General features: G+C 38.3%; 1 protein-coding gene and 1 non-coding gene across 5 annotated transcripts in view; one reads left to right on the forward strand and one right to left on the reverse strand.

Moving 5' to 3' along the window:
• Window positions 1-24,182, forward strand: part of LOC105470278 (HSPB1 associated protein 1) — a 49,977-nt gene extending 25,795 nt beyond the window's left edge. The window contains exons 4-8 of one of the 4 annotated variants that reach the window (XM_011722092.3): window positions 5,856-5,992; window positions 9,768-9,939; window positions 12,534-12,617; window positions 21,812-21,922; window positions 22,051-24,181. In XM_011722092.3, the coding sequence (XP_011720394.1) occupies window positions 5,856-5,992; window positions 9,768-9,939; window positions 12,534-12,617; window positions 21,812-21,922; window positions 22,051-22,581 (1,035 nt within the window). In that variant the 3' untranslated portion in view covers window positions 22,582-24,181. Of the gene's footprint in view, window positions 1-5,855; window positions 5,993-9,767; window positions 9,940-12,533; window positions 12,618-21,811; window positions 21,923-22,050 lie in introns of all 4 variants that reach the window. The other 3 variants (XM_011722093.2, XM_011722095.3, XM_024789275.2) reach the window with 3 other exon arrangements.
• Window positions 15,039-15,142, reverse strand: LOC112424711 (small nucleolar RNA U13). Its single transcript, XR_003015580.1, has one exon. It is a non-coding gene; the product is annotated as a small nucleolar RNA U13 (small nucleolar RNA).
• Window positions 24,183-25,041: the final 859 nt, after the last annotated feature.

Raw genomic sequence — 25,041 nt, forward strand, 5'->3', positions numbered from 1 at the left:
GTTTCTTTTTCCTTAGAAAAATTACCTTAGGTACATAAACAGAAAAGAGGTAATTAACTCTCTACCCACCGATAGGCTCGATAAACACCTTAATTCTTACATTCCAACTTGTCTCATCAGAAAGCATCACTGGCCATCAGATGCCATTATTCATTATCAAATCACCTGCCTCAATTTCAACATGCTCTCATAGCTATGTTTTAAAGTCCAAGACATGTTACAACTATTCTTCCATCTACTGTATTTTGGGAATCTGTGACCTGGTGACTTAACAAGGCTCCTGACCTTCAGTAGCCAATTCAAATCACAATGTCAAATGGAATCTACCTGAGAAGCATTCTTGGGGCAAAATTCCTTTTATTACATGTTGATTCTTAATGACTTCAATTATGATGATACTTACTGATAATTGCAAAAGGTAAAACCCGTCATTCTTACCTAATGAGTCTGAAAGAAAGAAATTTTGTTTTGTACTGTCACAAATTCCCTACCTTTCTAGGAAAGTAGAGAACAAAATGTTCAAAACAAGTGCTTTATTTAGATTAGTCAGTGATATGATGTATAACTAAAAAATAATAAGATTAATTTTATTTGCTATACACAAAAGTCAGTTAAGTGTCAAAATCATACTTTTAGGCCATCTTGAGGCTACAGGATATTTTCCAATCATACCAATATATTTATCAATATACATATTTTTCATAGATAAATTTAATTTGTGGAAGAAAAGAGTTAATAGGAGGAAACTTCAAGTAGAGGCTGTAAGTAAAAACTTACAAAACTAGTAGAGAGCCAGGGAGATTAAGAATTTCTTACCAAGGCTGACAAATGCTACACTGATTAACTAGAAGCCGCAGAGAATTTGACAAAGGTGAAGCTAGGGGTTTAAGTCAAAACATTCTCTGAGGGGTCCTAAAGACCCAGAGAAATATCAAAACAAGAAATGGTAAGAGTAGGAAAAAATCCACTTATGTAATCATTCAAATACCTATTATGTATTCAGCAGTATGTTAGCAGTTTACAGGAGTAAAAAATTATAAAATATAGCCCAAAGAGCTTACAATATTGTTAAAGGAACAGGAGGACACAAATGTTCTGTGTCACTTACCATTTAAATAGTAATCCAAATAAAACATATAGGAAGGAAGGCAAGGGACAGATGGATATGGGTACAAGTGGTTGAGAAGGTTTCATAGCCAAGGCTGAACCTGAGCCAGGTCCTAAAACATAGAACTTTAACAGGCAGAAATTGAAAGGGGCATGAGCAGAGGCCAGGAGGTAAGAGAGAGCATAGGTCAGTGAGGAGACTGGACAGGGCCTTACGCAGAGCAGACAGGTGGTGTCAGCCATACTTGGGAGGGTCTTAAATGCTATCCTTATATAATTTTAAGTTATAAAACGTTTGTGAACATGATTAAAGTATTTCAATTTTAATCTGGAGTATGACTTAAAATGTATTTTCATAAGAAACTGTTTTAGAATTACTTAGAGGAGGAGTCAGAACAGAAGAACATAGAGTAATTACAGTTGTGATGTTGTAAACCAGAGTGGCCCATAGACCCCTGGGGGTCCCTGACAACCTTTCAGAGGATCTTTGAGATAAAAATTATTTTCATAATACTTCTAAGGTGATATTTGCTTATTTCACAGTGTTGACATTTGCACTGATGGTACAAATGCAATGGTGAACAAAACTGCTAGTGTCGAGACAGTGGGATCAAAGTGTACTAATAGCATTGTATTAAAAAAATACACACACAACTTTATTGGGGTATAACTGATATATAATAAACAGCATATATTTAAGGTGAACAGTTTGATTAAGTTTTACGTATATATACACCCAAGAAATTATCACCACATTCAAGATGACAAACATTTTGATCATGTCCAAAAGTTTCCCAGTGTCCCTTCATAACCTGTCTCTCCCTACACCCTCATTCTCAGACACCACTGATGTAGTACTTTCTGTCACTGCAGGTTAGTTTGGCAGTTCTAGAATTTCGTAGAAATGGAATCATATAGTAAGCACTCCTTTTTCATGCCAATACTATTCAAAGGAGGAGACAGACATAGTTAACATCAAAACAAGGAAACCCAAGGTAGAGAGGGTCATTTTATCACAATAAAAGGTCAATTCACCAAGCGGACATAATAATCCCAAATGTGTATGAACCCAATAACAGTTTCAAAATACATGAACAAAACTGACGAATCTAAAGTGAGAAAAACACAAATATACAATTATAGCAGGGGGATTTCAATACCTCTGTCTCTATAATGGGTAAAACAAATATACAGAAAATCAGTAAGGACACAAAAGACTTGAACAATCCACTTGATTTCATTGACATTTATAAAACACTCCACCCAACAACAGAAAACACATTATTTCCAAGTGCACATGGAATGTTTATCAAGATTGGTTATATTCTGGGCTATAAAACAAGTTTCAATAATTTAAAAGGATTTAAGTCATACAAAGTATGTTCTCTCACCACAACAGAATTAAATTAAAAATTCATGACAAAAAGATAGCTGAAAAATCCCCAAATATTTGAAATTAAACCTTAAACTTCTAAATAATCCATAAGTCAAATAGTAAATCACAAGGAAAATTAGGAAATATTAGGCTGGTCCTTGACTATAAGTCAAGGCTGAAGAGATATGCTAAGCAACAGTCTGCAAGTAAGAGAGAGGGAGGCCCAATATTAGCCTTGGTATAATTTAGTTGCTTAAAAAGAAAAGTGCCGTCTGACAGTGCATTAATGGTATGATGTCCGGGTCATGGAATGTTACAATTCCATGGATACGGGTTCTGTGTAGACTGTGTCTGGGGTTCAGTTTGGGAGCCAGGCTTTAGGCCTGTTGACAAATAAAGGAAATTGAGAGAAGAGCAATTGGAAGGAAAAGTTAATGCTGCTGCATCTAGGTTAAAAATAATAATAATAAAGGAGAAGCTGGACAGTCTTTCTGATAACTTAAAAATAGCAATTTTTGGCAGGAAATAAACTTGTTCTCTTTAGTTATAGAAAGCAAACCTAGGATCCTCCTCTGTAAGCTACCAGGAAGTAGATACTGATTTTGTAGTAAGTGGTCAACCAGCTAGCTACTTTCCCTCCCAAGCTAGCTACTTTTGCTCTTTTCAGGGATGGTGTAGAATAGAACTTTCTGAGAATAGATGATTTTTAAAGATTTTTCCAACTCTTGAGGTATGTGTGAGTAGACTCCAGGACAGATCACCCTACTGATCACCCTTTTTGGTTTTACAGATGTAGCACCCAAACAGGGCCTCCTGTTTCTAGCAAGACTCAAGACAGATTCCTGGGCCCACATTGACTTCAGACATTTGACTACCCATAAGTAGCTAAACTTACTTGGGCAGAGAAGCCCAACTCTCAATGCTGTCTATTTTTACACTGACAATTTTGCTTTTTTTTTTTTTTTTTTTTTTTTTTGAGACAAGGTCTTGCTCTGTCACTCAGGCACTCAGGCTGGAGTGCTGTGGTGCAAACAGCTCACTGCAGCCTTAACCTCCCAAGCTCAAATGATCCTCCCTCCTCAGCCTCCTGAGTAGCTGGGACCACAGGTGCATGCCACCACGCCCAACCAATTTGTTAAAAAAAAGTTTTTGTAGAGACAGAGCCTCACCAAACATTGCCCTCGCTGGTCTTGAACTCGTGGACCCAGGCAGTCCTCCCACCTCAGCCTCCCAGATTGCTGGAATTACAGGCATGAGCCACCACACCTGGCTGACAGTTTTGCTTTTCAAGTCATTACTGTTAGACAAGAGGCCAGGGAAGCCTCTCCTCAGTTTCTCATACAGTAACCTCACCCTGTAGAAAAATCTTTCTTCAGTGATTCTTTCCAAAGCAGGGCTCTAGAACAGGGTTTTTCATGTGGGGTTGGTCTGTCACTTCTTTGAAAGTATATATGAAATTTCATGTGTGCTTTTTCTGAGGAGAAGGGGCTTTGGTATTCATTAGATTCCTGCAGGGACGTATCTATAAGATTAAGAATCACATAACCTGTCTCTTCTTAGCTAAGACAAGTCTCTTTTTTCCTTTTTATACTGAATGGCTTTCAGCTACCTTTAGTTAAATTCTTCAGACTGAGGTGTGGTAAATTGTTCAACAAGGACCAGGTTAATTGGAAGCCTCCCCTAAGCTCCCTGCTTGGGTACAGGGCTCTCCTGCTGTGATCTTAAAGCATTTCCTGCATATTTGTGTCAGAGCACTTGTTACATCATGTTGAAAGGCTCTGTTTATAGGATTATCGCCCATTATTAGATTTGAAGGGTTGGCCTGTGTTACATTAATTTTTGTATCCCCAACACCCAGCATCACACCAGGTGTATGCTCAAAAATGTCATTGGCCTGAACTATTTTAACCATCATAAGTCAGTGGATTCTTCTTTCCCTCCCAAGCAGCCAGTGTGTTCCAAGGTCTAACCCTGAGCCTGGTACTAAGTTAGGCATTGAGAAAACAGGGGTAAGCTCCCAGTATGGAGGTTATAGGCTATATGCAGAGAGAACAGGATTTTTGCCACCCACTGGAACTGCCACATGTGAGCCATATGCATTTACAGTGGTGCTGACCTTGCAAAAATTCCCCCTTCTATGTCAGACATTAGTTATGTGCACGTATTCAACCATTTTCATCACTCAAAACAAAAATGAAAAAAAAGTGCCCTTTCTAGTCTTCCTCAAAACCATCCATTAAATTCTCTTTAAAATCCTTTCTTTTTGAATACAGCTGTTAATGTTTTCCCTCTAAAAATAGAAAATTTGGACTGCAGTTACTGATAAAAGGAGTGTCAGCATTGAGAATGATGTTCTGCACATAGAAGTGGTTTTTTTTTCTTTGCTTTTGTTTTTTAAAACCAAAAGGAAAATTTCGTGAGTAAAATAAAAATAAGGCAGAACCATCATGCCTGGTTCACTAGTATGTTCTTTTTCTTTTCTAGCTTATAAATCTGTTTAATCACATGGATTTCGGTTTATGTGTGACCCTATTTTTCTGTGCTGCAAATGCACCGTTGGCTTCTAAAAGTATAGGCTTTTCCCAGTAGTTGACTTGAGCAGGATTTGCCCACAGAACCAGGCATATGAAGAGTCTAAGTCCAGAGCACTGTGCTGTCTCTGTTCTAAAGATCATTGCACTTAAGAAGTTCATGACTTTGGGGAGTATATTGAAAGCCATCCATGGATGTATATTTCAAAAGATGTACTTTGACACCCTCACCTGAAGACTGATCTAGTAGGTATGAGCTAAGGCTCCAGCATTGATAGTTTTAAGTAACCCCACTAATGTAGGAGAAGGCTTCTTTTATGTGGTCATTGAAGTACATAAAGTTAGTAAGTTGCATATATACACAAATATATGCACTGCTTAGAGGGAATAAGGATTTCTGACTTCCTCGGTTGCGTCTCAGAGATATTTGAAATAATGACGTTTCCACTGTATTCACTGTTTTAACTGCCCAAAACACGCTTTCCCTAAATATCAGCAGAAGCCTGTCTGTTTCCAACTCTAAAATGTAAGCTTCATCTGAGTGGGCATTTTGTCTCTTTTGTTCATTGATTCATTACAAGCTTCCAGAACAGTGCCTGGCATGTTGTAAGTAGTCAGTAAATATTTGTTGAATGATTACTATTAGTGTGGTTATTCAAATATGTTATTGGCTAGAAAGATTTCTTGAACTGCCCTGGAAACCTAACCTCTTCCATCTGTAGCATTTTCCATAACAGAATATTCCAACTGCCAAATAACAGATGTGCAAGTGAAAATGGGCAACATTACCATACAGAGAAGTTGGTTAGTTCTTGATGGATTGCAACTTTATTTCAAAACAGGATGTGAAATGGTCTGACTTCGGGTTTCCTGGAAGAAATGGACAGGAAAGTACATTGTGGATTGGCTCCTTGGGAGCCCACACACCCTGTCATCTGGACTCCTATGGTTGTAACTTGGTATTCCAGGTACAAGGAAGGTAATGTGTGTGTGTATGTGTGTGTGTGTGTGTGCACCTGTGCATGCATGCATCAGGGGTGGCAGAGAGAATAGGGCAGTACCCCAAGGTGTAGTCCCAGCCCCATTCTGTTAGCCTGCCTTATGATTGGGGCAGACCTCTTAACCTCTGATTTTGGTTTCTCCTCTGTGAAATGAGAACAGTTAAAATGGTGGTTTACAGGTGAGTGCTTTGCCGTGATCAGGATTGTCTTCAGAGAGTTGATCTAGAATTCTGGGATTCCACTCCCAGGTCAGCTAGACAGCTCTCTGCTTGGTTTTTTTTTTTTTTTTTTGTAAATTAGAGACATTTGAGACAGAGTCTTGCTCTGTTGCCCAGGCTGGAGTGCAATGCGTGATCCTAACTCCTAGACCTCAAGCCATCCTCCCGCCTCAGCCTCTCAAGTACCTAGGACTACAGGTGTGTGCCACTATGCCCAGCTAATTTTTAAAAAATTTTGTTTAGAGATGGAGTTTTTCTACGTTGCTCAAGCTAGTCTTGAATTCCTGGCCTCAAGCCATCCTCCTGCCTTGGCCTCTCAAAGTCCTGGTGTGAGTCACTATGCCCAGCCTATGCTTAGCTTTTCTTTTTTACATGAGTTTGTAGTTTTCAAACTTTTATTTTAAAATGGGAACACCCTTTCTCCAAATCTAAATAAATAAGAGCACAGCAGTTTGTTGAAAGGAAGAGGCTCCACTGTTGCCCTCAAGCTCCCCTCCAAGGGATGCCAGCGATCCTGATTTGAAAAATACTGGACCCTTTAAACTCTAAATTTTAGTTTGTGCCTACCTGACACAATACAGTGTATTGTTACCTTAGGTCAGTTTTTGTCTCCATCTATCTGTGGACTCTAGAAGGGATAGGCAGTGCTTCTGGTTTCTGGAGTTCTATGAGAGTCTTAAGTGTTTATGCCACTTGGAGGATGTACTCAGATGTATGTGCAGCCTTATTTTCCCCTAATTAATGATGCCCCAGTCTTTTCTCCTGGTCATGTGGGATATTTACAGGGCAGCACAGAGAGTAAAACAGAAAAGGCCATGTACAAGTTCTCAGACCTATTAGATGTGAAAAGAATTGTGAATAGGTTCAGGAGAAACAGTCAGTATGTCTGTGGATACATTTCACATGTGAAGAACTCTGAAAATTACAGAATGGTAGAAGCTATCCACTCTCTGATGCATTTCATCTTTATTAAAGGGCACAGAATGTGTCAGGTACAGAGCTACACACTGTGGATGCAAGAGTCAATCAAATGAGTGTGGTCTCAACCTTTGTGGAGTTAACAGGCTAAAACCTTAAACTTGGTAAGAGAGACAACATTTTAAGTAGCTGCTGTCCATGTGTTCTGAATTGGGAAACAAGCCAGAGAAATTCAAGTTGGAAAAACATTATCAAAAAATACCTGAATTCTTTCTATGATATAAAGTTAATATCACTTTTTTTTAACTTTGTAATAAGACATTTTCTGGCCTTATATAACTCTGGAATAATAAAATAGCTTTCGTAAATACCCATTGAGTATCCTTCTGTACAGGGACCATGTGTTACAGTAGGTACAGAGGTGAGGGAGTAATACACCATCTCTACCGTGGGAGAGCTCACAACCAGATTGCAGGCAAGCCGACAGACAGCCGTGATACAAGGCAGAATGCCCATGCTCTAGAGGAAGGTTTCACAGAGCTGTAGGACTGAGAAGTAGAAGAGGTCATGTTCCTGTTGGAAAGATCAGGGAAGATTTCACAGAGGAGCTGCCATTTGTGGTGGGCCTTGAAGGATAGATAAGTGCTCGAAAGACCCAGATAGGAAGGGCAGAGGGACCCTGAGAAAGCATGGGGTGTAGAGAGGACCCCTTAATTTGTCCAGTATATGTTGTGCATTGGAGACAGAGGGAGTAGACCAGAAAGGCAGGTAGGTTGAGTCCCCAGTGTCTTGACTTCCAGGCAAACACTGTTACTCTCTGTTCCTTCAGCATCCAGAAGCATGAGAGGTTTTTAAAGCAGGAGATCGCATGGTGATTGAATACCTTTTCTGATAGAAGGATTCATGCATTTTACATTTTTTAAGCCAAACAAAGCAGATTGGATGGGATGGTTATCATTATGGCTATTCCTTTGGGAAATATTGCTATGGTGCAGGGGAAGGAACTGGGATCTGGAGAAGCCAGGAGATCTGTGACCTCGTTCTGAATCTACCACCACCCCAGTGAGTGACACTGAGCAAGCTCTGAGTCTTTCTGCCACTACTTTGAAAATGAAATTAGACTGATGATCTCTTCAGAGCCCTTCCAACTCTAACATTCGAAGAATATTGATACTGAAAACTGCTTTCAAACTAATACAGTGGAATGGAGCAGCTCTTAAAGCTTAAATTAAATTAAAGCTTTAAGATTGGGCAAACAGCTTTTGAACCTCAATGGTTTTTAAACTGATGACTGTGTAAACTGATAGACTGCCTTATAGCTCCGAAATGAATTTTTTTTTTTTTTTTAGATACATGGTCTTGCTTTGTCACCCAGGCTGGAGTGCAGTGGCACAGTCATAGCTCACTGCTTCCTCAAAACTCCTGGGCTCAAACAATCCTCCCACCTCAGCCTCCTGAGTAGCTAGGACTACAGGCACACACCATCACACCTGGCTAATTTTTTCAGAAAAATTTTTATAGGGATGAGGTACTGCTATGTTTCCCAGGCTCCAAGGCTAGTCTCTATCCTGGCCTCAAGCAATCCTTCTGCCTTGGCCTCCCAAAGTGCTGAGGTTACAGGCAGTGAGCCACCACACATGGCCTGAATGTAAATGTTTACTGAAGAGTAAAGCATTTCATTATTTCTATAAAACCTTCAAATTTCTAAAGCAAAATAAGACTTCAGTATATACTACTTAGTTCGAAAACAGCAGCCCCTGTTTCTTGGTTCTGAAAGGACTTGATAGTCCCACTCTAACAACTGCAAGGGGTCACTAGAGGGCTTTGGGCTTCTTCTCTCAGAACTAGGTTTTTCCTTCTTTTCTCTTTGCCTCCCCATCTAAACATCTAGATGTCTAGATCTCTTTTTTTTCTCATACTTCCCTTGCTTTTGCCTCAGATGTCTTCCCCCTATTGGCATAAAGCATAGGTGTGTCTAGTGTTTTGTGAGTTAGAATTTATTACCTCCATTTTCAAAACTGTTTTAAGTGAGAAACATTTGACAGTTTTCTTTTTGAAAATTCCCACATTATACTGCTTTATTTATGTGGTGTTATTTGTGCATGTCCACTCCCTAATGGATTAACTTAACAAATGTTTAACTTAAGGAATTTATATATAACCCAAACAGGGAGAAGTCTGGAAACTATTTGGTGGATGGAACTATGAGTGTTTGCTCTGAATAAGATAAGAATACAGATATTTGAAAGGGTGGGGGTTATTGTGAATAGCTCTAGAGTCAGGGATGAAAATTGGAGAAGGCAGACTTTGATTTGAGATAAGAAAGAATGATCTTACGAACTAGATTCTGTCCCAGCAATGCAAGAGGCTGCCTTACGGTGTCCTGGGACATCCATGAGGCAGCCCCTTAGTTGCTACACAGCCTTCCACCCAGTATCTGCAGAGGGATTCTAGCGCTGAGTCAGAGATGGCCAGGTGACCACTGATGGTGCTTGTATTCCCTTAGGGATCGAATTTAAATGAGTGAAAATGAACACTTAGCTTTTGCCTTCTTACATGTTTTGTCTTAAGATCAGAGTACTAACTTGTATCTTTTTTCTTTTTTTTTTTTAATTAGGAAACGATGGCATCTCTTTCCTCCTGAAGATACTCCTTTCCTTTATCCAACTAGAATCCCTTATGAAGAATCTAGTGTGTTCAGTAAAATCAATGTTGTCAATCCTGATTTAAAGCGTTTTCCTCAGTTCCAGAAAGCTCAAAGACATATGGTTACACTGAGCCCAGGACAGGTAATAAGGCTTTAAAACTTTAATGACCTGCCAGGGGACACCACAGCTGTAACTCTCTCAAGTCCTTATGCTGTGTGCTTCCCTTCCCCGCGCAGTACAAATGAGAATGGCTTCCTTCCCTCTGCTCTGCTGTTGGAAGGTAGCCGCCCCAGCTGTAGGCTTCAGACAGGTACACCTCTGCTTCACAGGTCCTGGAAAGGAAATGGCAAGAGGGAACACAGCCCCTCCTATTGGTAAAGAGGAGAATGGACTTTGGAGGAAGACAGTCTACAGAGTCATTTTCATTTAGGTCAGGAGAAAATGTTCAAGGCATGGGTACTTGAGCATCTCTGGAACATTTAATCACAGTTAATATCTGTTCAATTATGATAGAACTGAACCCAGACACATAAACACAGGTCGGAATGCATCCAGGTGTGAGCCAACAGGGGCAGAAGGAACTGAGAATGTTTGCTTTTAAGCAAGAATGGATGTTGTTTTCATAAATTACTAACTCTGAAACATTTCCAAAGGTATTATACATAGTGCTGCTTCCCAGTGAGGAAAATTTCCTTTTCAACATTGGCGCTTGCTGTCTGATATTTCATTAATAATTTGAAAGGTTTTCTTAGTCACTTAAAGAGACTTTATTCTCTTGATTATCCCTCTCCCTTCCATTGTACCCGTCTCACTCACTCTTTTCCTGCTTCCTTCACTCAAGCATTATCAACTCAAACAATTTCACTTCACTGAGTTGCCTCAACCTGTTAGTCACTCTGCATTCACCTCTCCCCACAGCCCCTGACAGCAACTAATCTTTTTCTATCTCTGTAGATTTGCCCATTGTGGACATTTCACGTGGTGCAATATTATGATACAGGGCCTTATGTGTCTGACTTCTTTCACACAGCATAATGTATTTAAGGGTCATCCACATTGTAGAATGTTACTAGCACTTCATTTCTTTTTTATGGCTTAATAATATTCCATTGTGTAGCCATATAACATTTTGTTTGTCCATTCATCAGTTGATGGACATTTGGGTTGTTTCTGCTTTGTTGGCTATTATAAGTAATGCTGCTTTGAACATTCATGTACAAGTTTTGTGTGTACATATGTCTTCATATGTACACATATGTTTTCAATACTCTTGGGTATACCTAGGAGTAGAATTGCTGGGTTACATGGTAACCCTCTGTTTAACTTTTTGAGGAGTTGTCAAACTGTTTTCCATAGCAACTGTACTATTTTACATTCCCACCAGCATTGTATGAGGGTTCCAGTTTCTTCACATCTTTCCCAACACTTGTTTTTCTTTTTTATCATTATTTTTACAGCCATTCCAGAGAGTGTGAAGTGGTTGCCAATCATTTTCTCCTCTGTCTTTAATAGCCAAATTTGAATGACTGGTTTTGTTCATTGTATCAGTTTTCCTTACCTCCTGTCCGTTCTTTAATCCACTCAAACCCAGCTCTTTCTCTCACCACTTTACTGAAACTTTACTCTGATAGGACATGCATAACCTACTTATGACTGTCAAGTGGACTTTCATAGTTTCCAGTTTTCCTGAAAGGATCTTTCTATTTCCCAGTCCTGCCTTGTTCATAGCAAATACCAGTAGTTTCCTAAATCTGAAGCCCAAAAGCTTCATATCATCTCCATCTGCTCTGCTCTCAATAGGAAATCTCATACTGAGTCTGGATAGATGCCATCCTTCTTGACTCTGCCCATTGCTTTTGTTTATTATACCTTCCTATTTATATTTTAACATTTAATAAGTGGGCCTTTGCAAATATCTGCTGTCCTTCTCAGACTCTCTCGATACCACTATTTTAACCATCCCCCTACTTAGAATTTCTCAGTGACTCCTAATGCCTACCAGATAAAATCTAAATTCTTATTTTGAAGTCCACTGTCCCTAAACTAATTCCCCTACCTTATCTCCCATTATTCCCTCTGTGATAGTAAGACTGACCTACTTGCTATCCTCTATAGTCCTACCTCCCTCTCCTGTACCTCTTATCCTTCCTGGCATGTCTTCATTCTTTTCTCAGTCTGAATTCTCTCCTAGCCCGGGTTCAAATCACACTTCCTCCATCCATGTTGCCCCTGACCTCCCTAATTCATGCCTGTTTCACCTACCTCTGAAATTCTCAAACATCATTTTCTTCTAATTTACCACTTCTATAATGCCACCTTTCTTTACTTTATCTTCTCATTGGCTAGATTTCGAACTGTGAGAATACAGAAGCCATGTCCTATGTGTTTTACCTATGCCCTTTCTCAGAATGCATGCAACTATTTTGTGATGGAAAGGAGGAAAAATTAGAATCTCAGAATCATGTACTAAGATTTAGGCGCAGACGAAGAAGGCCCAGGATTAAAGAGAATAGAGATGCTGGCAGTATCCTTTGTAGAACATGTGAACTTGTCAATAAAAAAGGAGTAAAAGGAAAAAAGGATTGCGGGGTTTTTTTCCTTCACTTTTCTCCAGCAATATTATTGTGAATTCATTTGTATTCCTTTTTTTCCTAGCAGCCTCAATTAGGGTCTGAGTCTGACATAAAAATGAAATGTCCTGTTCTTGTGCTAACCATTCTTTGTTTGGTTTTCAGGTTCTGTTTGTTCCCAGACACTGGTGGCATTATGTAGAATCCATTGATCCTGTCACTGTCAGTATAAACTCATGGATTGAACTGGTACTTTTTCATTTCGTTTTGTTTTTTTAAGTAAGTGCAGATCATGCTTTTAAAAGATGTATAAGGTCTGGCTGTACAACTTGGTAATTAATTTTTTTAACCAATGCTTCAGTATTTTTTTGTTGCAGTGCACTATAACTTATGCATTCTGTCCTCTGTTAATGGATGTTTAGGTTGGAAATTGGAATTTTAGTGGTGTGCCACTCTCTTTCTTTTAAGTACACAGAATGGGCCTGATGCTGGCAGGCAGGGTCCTTTCCCTTGACCATGTTGTTAGGAAAATTGTGTTGGGTCTGGCCAGATTTGCCGATATGTGTCCCTTGTTGCCACTCCTCTTCCATACTGTCTGGGCTGGAAATACCTGCTTCTTTTTTTTTTTTTTTTTTTTTTTTTTTTTTTTTTTGAGACGGAGTCTCACTCTGTCGCCCAGGCTGGAGTGCAGTGGCCGGATCTCAGCTCACTGCAAGCTCCGCCTCCTGGGTTCACGCCATTCTCCTGCCTCAGCCTCCCGAGTAGCTGGAACTACAGGTGCCTGCCACCTCGCCCGGCTAGTTTTTTGTATTTTTTAGTAGAGACGGGGTTTCACCGTGTTAGCCAGGATGGTCTCAATCTCCTGACCTCGTGATCCGCCCGTCTTGGCCTCCCAAAGTGCTGGGATTACAGGCTTGAGCCACCGCGCCCGGCCAATACCTGCTTCTTGGTTCAAGGTCATTACTAATTGCAGAATTCTGTCTTGGCTTCTATGTATTCTCAAAGCGGAGTCTTTCTTTCAGTGCTAGGTTTTTATCATTTCATTTCTGCCAGAGGCCTTTCCTTCCTATGTGTTATGCTTAATCCTGGTTGCCTGCTCTGTTTGACAATTAGAATAGCTGCTTGTTATGCTCAAGTCTGTCTCTTCAACTGGGGCCATAATTGCAACTGGCTCTTTTTAACCAGAGGCCCTGACTGCATCTCTGCTCTCCTTGACCTGAAGCCTGGATTGCATCTCTCTGCTCTGTTTGACAGCCGCATCCTCTCCCTAGTCTAGTTTTTCCTATCCTTTGGTAATAGGAATGGCTTTGGAATCAGTGGAACAGAAGGAATATTGTAACAAAGCTATATTGTGTGGGCTTAGACAAGAGTTGTAGCCCTTGAGGCTTAGGTGAGAGGTATGGCAGGAGATCAGTAACATAACAGAAATTTTGCCTATAGCATGCTGAACTGGAGTTGCAGCAGATGTTAAGGTAGAATCCATGGGGAACTTCCACTCCCAATGCCAAAGTCATATCTACAATAGCCCTGACAGGTGCTTCACCTCCCAAGGAAGTTCACTTGTTAAAGAATAGAGCTGTCGTCTTTTTAAAATATTTGAAAATACCTCCAAGTGTTTCCATAATCTTTTCTTCTTCCATGCTCAAAAACTCTTACTGTCTTTAATGGGGTGTTTTTATGTGACTTTTTCCTTTTTCCAGACTTTTTACCATTCTGGCCACAGGCTTTGGAATCAGGCAACTTTAAGATACAAGTTACCTTTGTTAGCTGTCTAACATAGATAGTTACTTAATCTCTTCAAGCCTCCATTTTCTTGTAAAATAAGGATTATAATTGAACCCACCTCAGTAGAGTGGTCGTGAGGTTAAATTGGAGAACACATTGTAAAAACATCTAATATAGTGCATGGCATATGGGAGGTGTTTAAAAAGTAGAAATTGCTATGAGGAGGAGGGAGAGTTATTATGTCTAGAATAGTTCTCTTAATATATAGTGCCTAAAACTGAATATCAGTGGGCCTTATTTGGTAGAGTATAAGATTTCTACCCCACATGATCTCCATCCTAAATATTTCCAGTGCTGCTTGTAATATTGGGTTAGTTTTTTTAGTAATCTCATTTCACTTTAGTTTCATATTCAACTCTAAAATGTTGGTGCTTTTTTTCAGATGATCTGCTGTCAGGCAGGTTGAATCCTATCCTGTACCTATGAAGCTGATTTTAATTCTAAATCCAGTATTTCACAGTCATCCCTGTTAATTTTCATCATGTTGGTTTGGTTGAGCATTCCAGCTTGACAAGATAATTTTAAATTTGGGTCTTATCTGTCCTTTTAGTGAAACTTCAAGCTGGCCTGTGCCCTTTTGATGTGTCCCCATTAATTAGATTTTGAGTGTATCCTGGCTTTCTGGCACAGGAAGATATCCCAGGATACCCTTTTTTCTTTAGTGCCCCAAACTTGGAAGTCTATAATTTCTCCAGGTAGCCACAGTTCTTTTTGTAGGGAATGGCCTTTAGAAACTGAGATCTCAGCTCTAAAGCTGTTCATTGCTCCTGGGTGTCACTGTTTCTAGGCTCTTTCAGTGATGTAGCTAGAATGTGAGATAGATAGATGATTGATTGATTGATTGATAGATATTGATATATTTCTAATTCACGTGTTTAAAAAATATATCTAGACAGGTAATGTGCTGACATCATAACAAAGCTTAAGGGAGGCATGTCTCACACATGAGCATGACACCCAATCATCAGACTTTTGAACTATAAAAGTAATTCAAGTTTAACATGATAGAATTTTTGTTATTTGTTTCTGTATTTTTATCTCTTCTCTTACACTGAAAATCTGGGTCCTTAAAAACAGTAACATAAAGCCGGGCATGGTGGCTCACACCTGTAATCTCAGGACTTTGGGAGCCGAGGTGGGCAGATCATGAGGTCAAAAGATCAAGACCATCCTGGCCAACATGGTGAAACCCCATCTCTACTAAAAATACAAAAATTAACTGGGCATGGTGGCACACCTGTAATCCCAGCTATTCAGGAGGTTGAGGCAGGAGAATCGCTTGAACCCAGGAGATGGAGGTTGCAGTGAGCCGAGATCAAGTCACTGCACTCTGGCCTGGCAACAGAGCGAGTCTCCATCTCAAAAAAAACAAAAAACAACAACAACAAAAAAACCCCAGCAATATACTTATTTGTTTGCTGTATCCAGCAATATATTTTTTAAGATGTCAAATTAGGCTGGGCGTGGTGGCTCACACCTGTAATCTCTGCACTTTGGGAGGCTGAGGCAGGCATATCACAAGGTGAGGAGATCGAGACCATCCTGGACAACATGGTGAAACCCCATCTCTACTAAAAAAAACTACAAAAAATTAGCCGGGCATGGTGGCACGTGCCTGTAGTCCCAGCTAGTCAGGAGGCTGAGGCAGGGGAATCACTTGAACCCAGGAGGCGGAGGTTGCAGTGAGCCGAGATTGCGCCATTGCACTCCAGCCTGGTGACAGAGCAACACTCCATCTCAAAAAAAAAAAAAAGATGTCAAATTTATATTTCCAAAATTCAAATAGAAATATTACTACTAACCATAAAACTTGCCAGTAAAAATTAAAATTTATTTGCAATTCTTTTTATTATTAGACTGTATCTATTACTAAGAGGGATAGATACAAAGTCCTTTATTCAGGAGTCATTGTGAAGGACTTCTTTTCATTTGTGGTTATTTTACTAATTGGATATTTAGTTAAGTTCATTTGTTTCCGTTTTCAATTTTAGGATTTACTTTTTTAAAATTTTGATCTAATTTAATATTTTGAATATGTAGAACATTTAACTTGTCAAAACTATATTAAAAGTTATACTCAGGGAAGTCTGCCTTTCATCCCTGTTCCATCCACTCCATTTTTCCCAACCTTGATAGAGATCCATTTTTATTCATTTCTGGTTTATCATTTTCAGTGTTTCTTGTAAACATATATCTATATATAAAATTAAGTAAATGAATACGTATATTTATATATTTAAATAAGTATGTAAACAGTCTTATATGTACAAAGTGCATAAGCATATAAATACATCTTTGTATACTTACTTATTTATATACTTATTCAAATATATTTTTTATTTTCTATCCTTTATTCCACAGAAAGTAATAAACCATAGTGTTCCACACCTTGCTTTTTTCAACAATAATATCCTGAATTTCACTACATAATAGTAAAGAGAAACATTCATATTTTTCTTCAACCACTGTCTAGTACTTCATTATATGAGTGCTTTACTGTTAATTAGTTCCTTTAAGGATAGATGTTTGCATTGTTTCCAGTCTTTTGTAATTACAAATAATGCCACTGAATAACCTTGTGCATATGTTGTTTTATATTTGTTGAAGTGTGTCTTTGGGGAAGATCTTAACACTGGATTTGCCATGTCATAGGGTAAATGTATCTTAAATTTTGTTAGGTTTTGCCAAATTCAGCTTCATTGTGATTGTGCCATTTTCCATTTCCATTAGTAGTAAATGAAAGTGCTTGTTTCCTCCACAGCCTCACCAACAAAATCTGTTGTTGAACTTTATTGTTTTTGAGTCATAATTAGAAACCAAGGTCATATGACCTTTTCCAGGTCATAAAGGAATTCACCAATGTTTTATGTTAGAATTTAGATTGTTTCATGTTTTTTGCATTTAGATCTCTTATCCATTTGGAAGTTTTTCACTAGGATATAGTATAAGGTTGAGATCTAATTTTATCTTTTCCAAAATGATAATAGGATTGTAGGACCATCATTTATTTTAGTCTGTTTTCCCTTATGATTTGAAATGTCTGTTTCATCATATACTAGATATCTGAATGTATGTGGGTCTATTTTGTCCATTGGTCTTTCTTCCTATTTATTTAGTGAGGTCTTACGTTTTAAAATCAGTAGGACTAACCATTGCTTTTTTTTGCAGGGTTTTCCTGGCTATTCTTGCCTCTGTTTTTTTATGTGTTCTTTAAAATCAGCTTGTCTAGCATCAGAAAAAAAAAAAACCTATTGATTTTTTAATCCATATTAAATTTTATCTGAGCTTTATGATTTTGAATTGTCCTGTCCACAAATTAGGTACCTTTCCACGTATCCAATTCCAGGTTTTTTTGTTTTTGTTTTTACAGCTGTGTTTTAAAGTTTTCCTCACATAAGCTTTGCACATTTCTTTTAAATGTTTATTCCTAAACACAGTAGTATCTCCTTATCCTTGAGGGATATATTCCAAGAACCCCAGTGGATTACTGAAACCCTGAATATTACCAAACCCGATTGTGATCAGTCAGCACTTTTCTGTTCATGCCTTCCACCTACAAATGTAATGTCTTAACTAAGATGCAAACTTAATCCATTTTAACTAAGCACTTATGCACTGTGGCTGCAGCTTTTGCAGTCTGAGGTGTGACAGCAAAGCTACCATAATTTTTTCTCTTCGCAGTTTTGTAGATAGAAGATTTGTTACCATAGACCTTAGTAACCTCAGCATGCTGGTTTTTTCTCTCCTTAAGTCGAGAACTTTCACCTTTTCACTTAAAGGAAGCACTTTACGCCTTGTCTTTGGCATATCCAAATTGCCAGCATCACAACTCTTGTACTGTGGGGCCATTATCAAGTAAAATAAGGGTTCCTTGAATATAGGCCCTGCAAATACCACAACAGTGATCTGATCACTGAGCTAACTACTGAGTGACTCAGAGGCAGGTAATGTGTACTGTGTAGAGTGGAATGGTGGGAGATTTCATCACACTACTCAGAATTGCATGAAATTTAAAGCTTATAAATTGTTTATTTCTGGATTTTTTCATTTAATATTTTCTGACTGAGATTACCCATGGGTAACTGAAACCGTAGAAAGCAAAACTGCAGGTAAGGAAGGACTGCCATATTTCATCTTTTTTTGCTGCTAGGGTAAGTTCTTCTCTTCCATTCTGTCTTCTAAGTGGATATTATTAGTGTATATGATAGCTATTGATTTTTGTGTTAATTTGAATTATTTTATTTTGTGGTAGTTTTATACTGACTTTCTGGGATTTTCAGGTATCTCTCAGATTACCTGAAAATTAAGATAGTTTTTCTTCTTCCTTTCTAATTTGTTTGCCTATAATTGTGGGGTGGGGGTGGAGATTTGGTCTGATTACATTGGCTAATCCATCCAGTTCATTAATAATAGTGGAGATAGTGGGCATCCTTGCCTTGTTCCTGACTATGAAATGCTAGATTTGGGGCTGAGTTGTGTGTGTTTTATCATATTAAGTATCCATCAATTTCTATTTCATTACTTTTTGTTTTTTAAAATCAGGAAAAGGTATTGAATGTTGTTGAATTGATAAAGAAGATTACATAATATTCTTCTTTAGTAAACATTTGGTAGTGCAATAAATTATATCAATTGGTTGCCTAATATTGATTCATCCTTAATTTCTGGAGCAAATACCACTTGGTTGTGATATACTGTTTTTTAATTTACCATAGGATAGTGTTTGTTCATATTTTATTTAGATTTGAATTTATGTGGCTTCAGTAACATGAATGACTTCACCACAGTGTTTTTAAAAGGCTCATTATATACTATTTAGTAATCTTTTCTATAATTTTCCAAAGGATTAGTATCATTGAGTATAAACAGACTCCATACTTAGAAGTGTGGTAGCTAAGAACTTCATGCTGATTTCAAGTGGATGATTTCTGTCCTTCACCAAACCAGACCTCCAGTTCCTTCTTCAACATCTTTCTGTATAATTCTGTTTGAAGGCCACTCATTCTTTATTGAAAAACTGGAATGCACAATTGGAGTTACATAATCCTATCTTTCTCTGTCATATGTTGCTTTTATCATTGTCTCTTCAACATTGGACAATAATTCCTTCTTTTTGCTAAATTTAGCTCCAAAAAGCTCTTAGGTTTTAGAGCCTACCATACTTATATAACTCAAGTTAACTCCAGGTTCTGATATTGCTTTCATGAATAACATATTTGGAAAAGAGTAGAGATTTTAGCTCTGTTCGAGTGGTGCTGTGTTCTTCCCAATCCCTTCCCTATGTATTCCGTTCACTCTTCTCATTCTCTTGTTTAAACAAAAAAGTTTTGTCACATTATCTGTCCATCTATCCATCTGTCTTATCTCTGTACACATATGCACACATATATATTTTTTTCTATTGGTTCTCTTTCTTTGGAGAACCTTGACTGATACACCATGTGACCCAGCAATTCCATTCCTAGGTGTATACCCAAGAAAAATGAAAATGTAGGTCCACACAAAAACTTCTACACGAATGTTCACAGTAGTAGTATTCATAATAGCCCAAAGTGACACAACTCAAATATCAATCATCTGATAAGTGGATAAAATGTGGTATATGTGTACAATGGAATATTTTTCAAATATCACAAGGAGTGAAATACTGATGCATGCTATAGCATGGCTAAATCTTACGGTATATAATGAATCTAATGTTTTATGTTATATCTGTATCTGGTTATCTGGCTACATCTTCTGTTGGTTCTGTTTTTCTGAGGAACTCTGATATACCATATGATCCAGCAATTCCATTCCTATGAGTATATATGTAGATAGATATCTTTACATGATATCTACATGTCCGTAAATGTAGATATCTATATAATACATAGAAATGTCTGTACTTATATAGAGAACAAGAGATTGAGATTTACTTTAAGGAATGGGCTTACTTGATTGTGGGGGCTGGCATGTCTGAAATTTGTAGGGCAGGCTGGCAGGCTGGAAACTCACATAGGACTTCTATTACAGTGTTGAGGCAGAATTTTTTTCTCTAAGACATCTCAGTTTTTGCTCTTAAGGACTTCAACTAATTGGATGAGGACCACGCACATTATTGAGTGTAATCTCCTTTACATAAAGTCAGTTGATTGTAAATGCTAGTAATATCTTCAAGATATCTTCACAGCAACATCCAGGTTATTGTTTGACCAAACAACTGAGCACTATAGTCTAGCCAACTTGACTCAAAATTAATCATTACATATGGTAACTCTGTGTTTAACCTTTTGAGGAACTCCCAGGTTTCTGAAGCACCATTTTACATTCCCACCAGCAATGTATGAAGATTCTGATTTCTCTGCATCCTCACCAACACCTGTTAATATCTGTCTTTTTGTATTAGCACTGTCCTAGTGTGAAGTGGTATCTCATCATGGAGATTTGCCTTTTTAAGTTCAATATTGTGTTTCTAAGATTCATTTGTGCTGTCACATGTAAGCTGTTCATTCATTTTCACTGTGATATAATACTGTGTTAAGATACTCCATAATTTATTCATTATTAATATTCATGCTGCTATTTCAATTACTATTCATATATTAATATATGTATATATATCAATAATTTATATTTATAATAATTTATACATTATTCATTGTTCTATTGATGGATGATTTGGTGTTCAATTTTTTGCTTCTGTGAACAGAATATTCTTATACATGTTTCCTGGCACACATGTGCAAGAGTTTCTCTAGACTGTGCATAAATCTCGGAGTGGTATTGCTGGTCCGTAGGGTATACAATACTCAAGTTTACGAGATAATGCCACCCATGTTTTCCAAATGTCTCTATCAATTTGCTTTCCCATTAGTGTATAAGACTTTTGTCTCTCAATGTCCCACGTGGAACCATCAGGCCCCTTTTTGCCAATTTCATGGGTTTCTCAATTTGCACTTCCCTGGAGGCTAAACATATCTTCATATGTTTATTAGTCATCTGATTGCTCCTTTTAAAAGTGCTGGTCATTGTGTCTTTTGCCCATTTTTAAAAATTTGCTCATTTCTCTTATTGGTATGTGTAGATTCTTTATTCTACACATTAATATTTTATCAGTTATATATGTTACAGGCATCTAGTTTGTTTTTTTTCCTTTGTGGTGTTTTTTGGTAAACAGAAGTTGTTGATTTTAATGCAGTTCCTCATTAATGCTATACCTTATGCTTACCGTGTCTTAAGAAAGCCATGTTTAGATGGATAGCCATCTCATTCTTGTAGCCAAGCATGTTTATTGTAATTTTTCTTCCATCTCTGAAATAATTTGCTTGTCAGACTCTATAGGGATTATTCCTCTGTATGTGGTACTTTAAAAAAAACTTTAAACATGTCAAATAATGGAAAAGATTGGAGAAAATATCATAAGGTGATTGATACTTAAGGCCGTGTCTTATAGATAGAATACATACTTAAATTTGGTGAAATATTCTGCAACTCTTCTAGATGGCAGGTGATAGTAAATACACAAAAATTGTGGTTCTACCAATAGCATATTCATTCCTTCTATAACAAAACTTGTATTAATGAGAGAACAGAAGATGAAATTAAAAGAGACTTTATTCTCTCTTAAAAAGCCATGAGACTTAACAAAAGTTAAAAGTGTGTTTTTTTTAATTCAGGAAGAGGATCACCTGGCCCGGGTAGAAGAGGCAATCACTCGTATGCTTGTGTGTGCCCTGAAAACTGCAGAGAATCCACAAAATACCAGAGCCTGGTTAAACCCCACTGAGGTAGGCAGCTTCTGGTCTTCATCATGGCAGTTAAGTTTCCTGTGGTAAACCAGCCCTGACTAGGACTTTTGTTTTCCAATGTAACTAAATGTATGTAACCATTTTAAAGGGTTTTTCTTTTCCCTTAGGTTGAGGAAACGTCCCATGCAGTGAACTGTTGCTACTTAAATGCAGCTGTTTCTGCATTTTTTGATCGTTGCAGAACATCTAAGGTAGTAGAAATCCAAGCACCGAGAACAGATGGAGAGCGCATGAAAAAGGAAGAATTAAATGTGTACAGCCACATGGAGGTGGGCCAAACAGGTAGCCAGAACTTGACCACAGGAACAGGCAAACCGGAGGCAGCAAGTCCCTTTGGCCCTGATCTGGTACCTGTGGCACAGAGGTCCGAAGAACCACCTTCAGAAAGAGGAAGCATATTTGGAAGTGATGGGAAAGACTTTGTTGACAAGGATGGAGAACACTTTGGAAAACTGCATTGTGCCAAGAGACAACAAATAATGAACAGTGAAAAGGCAATTAAGGAACAGATTGCCTCAAATGCTACTACGGCTCCTTCTCAAACATTCATTTCTACGGACGACTTGCTGGACTGCTTGGTGAATCCACAAGTAACCAGGATAGTGGCACAACTTTTGATACAAGGAAGAAGTTTATGATTCTAGTGGAAGATGACTTTTAAAATAATATTTTTTAAATATGTATTTTTAAGTAGTGTGACTGTAAAATAAAGATGAACCAGCAAAAGGTCAGTTTGCACGTTTGTAAATGTATTTGTCCTTACCGAATTACATTTCAGTCTGTTGCCACCTTCCTTTTTTTTTTTTTTTTTTTTTTTTTATTTAAGTTCTAGGGTACATGTGCACAATCTGTTGCCACCTTCTTTCATGCATATTCCTCTTTGGCCAAACTGGCTGCTCTTTGTTTGTAAGCTTTTGTTCCTCCCTCATCCCATACTTTCAGCTTGTCTCAAATGTAAGTCCCAAGTATTTCCAGCAGGAAGTAATGTCTTCCTCAGCCTCAACTAGGGACCAGCCTGCTGCTTACTTTTGCAAATAAAGTTTTACTAGAACACAGCCATGCAATTCATTTACATATTGTCTACGATGTCTTCAGGATTACAACGGCAGTGTTGAGTAGTGACAGAGAGTGTGTGGCCCAGAAAAAAATATTCACTATCTGTTCCTTTACCGAAAAGCTTTGTCAGCCTCTGGTCTAATGGATCCACTGGGTCTGGAATCTAGCCTTGCTCTGAGGTGATCTCACTTGTAACAGCTACAGAATTCTCACTGGATAACCCCTGTCATTCAGAGCAGGATACCAATCAGAAAAAAAGTAGTTGTGGGTTCAGTATGAGGCCTCTTCAGGCAAGGAACTTGGGACATCTAGGAACACCAATCCTGGGACTAAAAAGGACTCAAAATCCCCAGTGACTAAAGACTTAGCTCAGTGAAATTGATCCCACTCTCATTACATTTGCAAGACCCAGGGATAATTAATCACCATCACTGTCTAAGAAGGAATTTAGAAATTAGAAAAGCATGTTGATCTCTGGGTAACCATGCATGAAACAAATACACAACAGAAAAGATATGCAAAGTCACCTTTGAGTTGAACTAATAGCTGGCTATCCTACTGTCCTCGAGGTAAAGAGTATCAGTAAATCCAAAGAAAGTATGTGTTTTCATGGAGGGAAGAAGGGTGGTGTTACATAAGCATGCCCAGGGAAAGAAGGGTCTGAAAAGAGTCCTTCTGTGGCACTTATCTCCATCTGACCACTATGTATTTACCTACGAATTTCATTAGCATCTCTCCCAACCAAAATGTAACTCCTTAAGGGTAGGGACTTTGATTATTGCTGTTATTTGCAGAGCCACAATCAGTGCCCAGCATGTAGTAGGTGCTTATTAAATATTTGAATGAGTGAATAATAAAAATGAGACCTTATTGACAATACCTCATCAAGTACATTGGGACAGAGAATGTGGCCAAAGATAAGGTAGCTGTTATTCTTGGTATATTCCTATTGCAGAAATAGACATCATTTACTACAGATATTTTACTTTTTATGCTTGCTATTCCTTTGACCACTTTTTCAAACTGCAGATAGTGACCTATTATAAAATCATTGTAGCAGGTGAGACCAGCGTTTTTTGTTTTTTTGTTCTGTTTTGGTTTTTTGTTTTGAGGTGGAGTGTCGCTCTGTCGCCCATGCAACAGTGCAGTGGCCCGATCTCCGCTCACTGCAACCTCTGCCACCCGGGTTCAAGCGATTCTCTCAGCCTCCTGAGTAGCTGGAATTACAGGTGCACACCACCATGCCCAGCTAATTTTTGTATTTTTTTTTTAGTAGAGACGGGGTTTCACCATATTGGCCATACTGGTCTCGAACTCCTGACCACGTGATCTGCCTGCCTCAGCCTCCCAAAGTTCTGGGATTACAGAGACCAGCGTTTTTTGTTTTCTGTTTTTAAATGGAATAAATAATTTCACTGAATTGGAATACTCTATTATTTCAGGAAACCTTTCATGAAAAATATTTCAGGGTAAGTATATCTCATAAAACTTTTCAGTTACATCTGTGTATGTATTGGGCCTGATATAAAATGTATTTTTTAGTGTAGGTTGGGGTCAGGAAAGTTTACAAGGCATTTTGAGACAAAACATTTAATTCAATTAGAGTTAAATATTTGAGATGCTGAGACCTGGGAGAAGAGTTAACACATTGTTGTGCATGGATTTCTATGGTATGAAACAGATTATGGGGGATAATTTCCTGATTTCATAGAGACCGTAAGGCAGCAAGAGATTCTGACTATCTGCAGAGAATGATGTGAGAAAAGAGAGTGAAAGGGGGGCTGTCAGCCACCATGGTAGCTGTGTCCCTTTTCATCCTGCATTTCACAGGTAAGCTGACTGAGCAAGTGAAATCATTGATTAAAGAGAACCTCAGCTGGGTGCCGTGGCTTACACATGTAATCCCAGCACTTTGGGAGGCCAAGGCGGGCAGATCACCTGAGGTCAGGAGTTTGAGACCAGCCTGGCCAACATGGTGAAACCCCGTCTCTACTAAAAATGCAAAATTAGCCAGGTGTGGTGGCACACGCCTGCAGTACCAG

This window comes from Macaca nemestrina, chromosome 2 (assembly GCF_043159975.1).
Source record: "Macaca nemestrina isolate mMacNem1 chromosome 2, mMacNem.hap1, whole genome shotgun sequence".
NCBI lineage: Eukaryota > Metazoa > Chordata > Mammalia > Primates > Cercopithecidae > Macaca > Macaca nemestrina.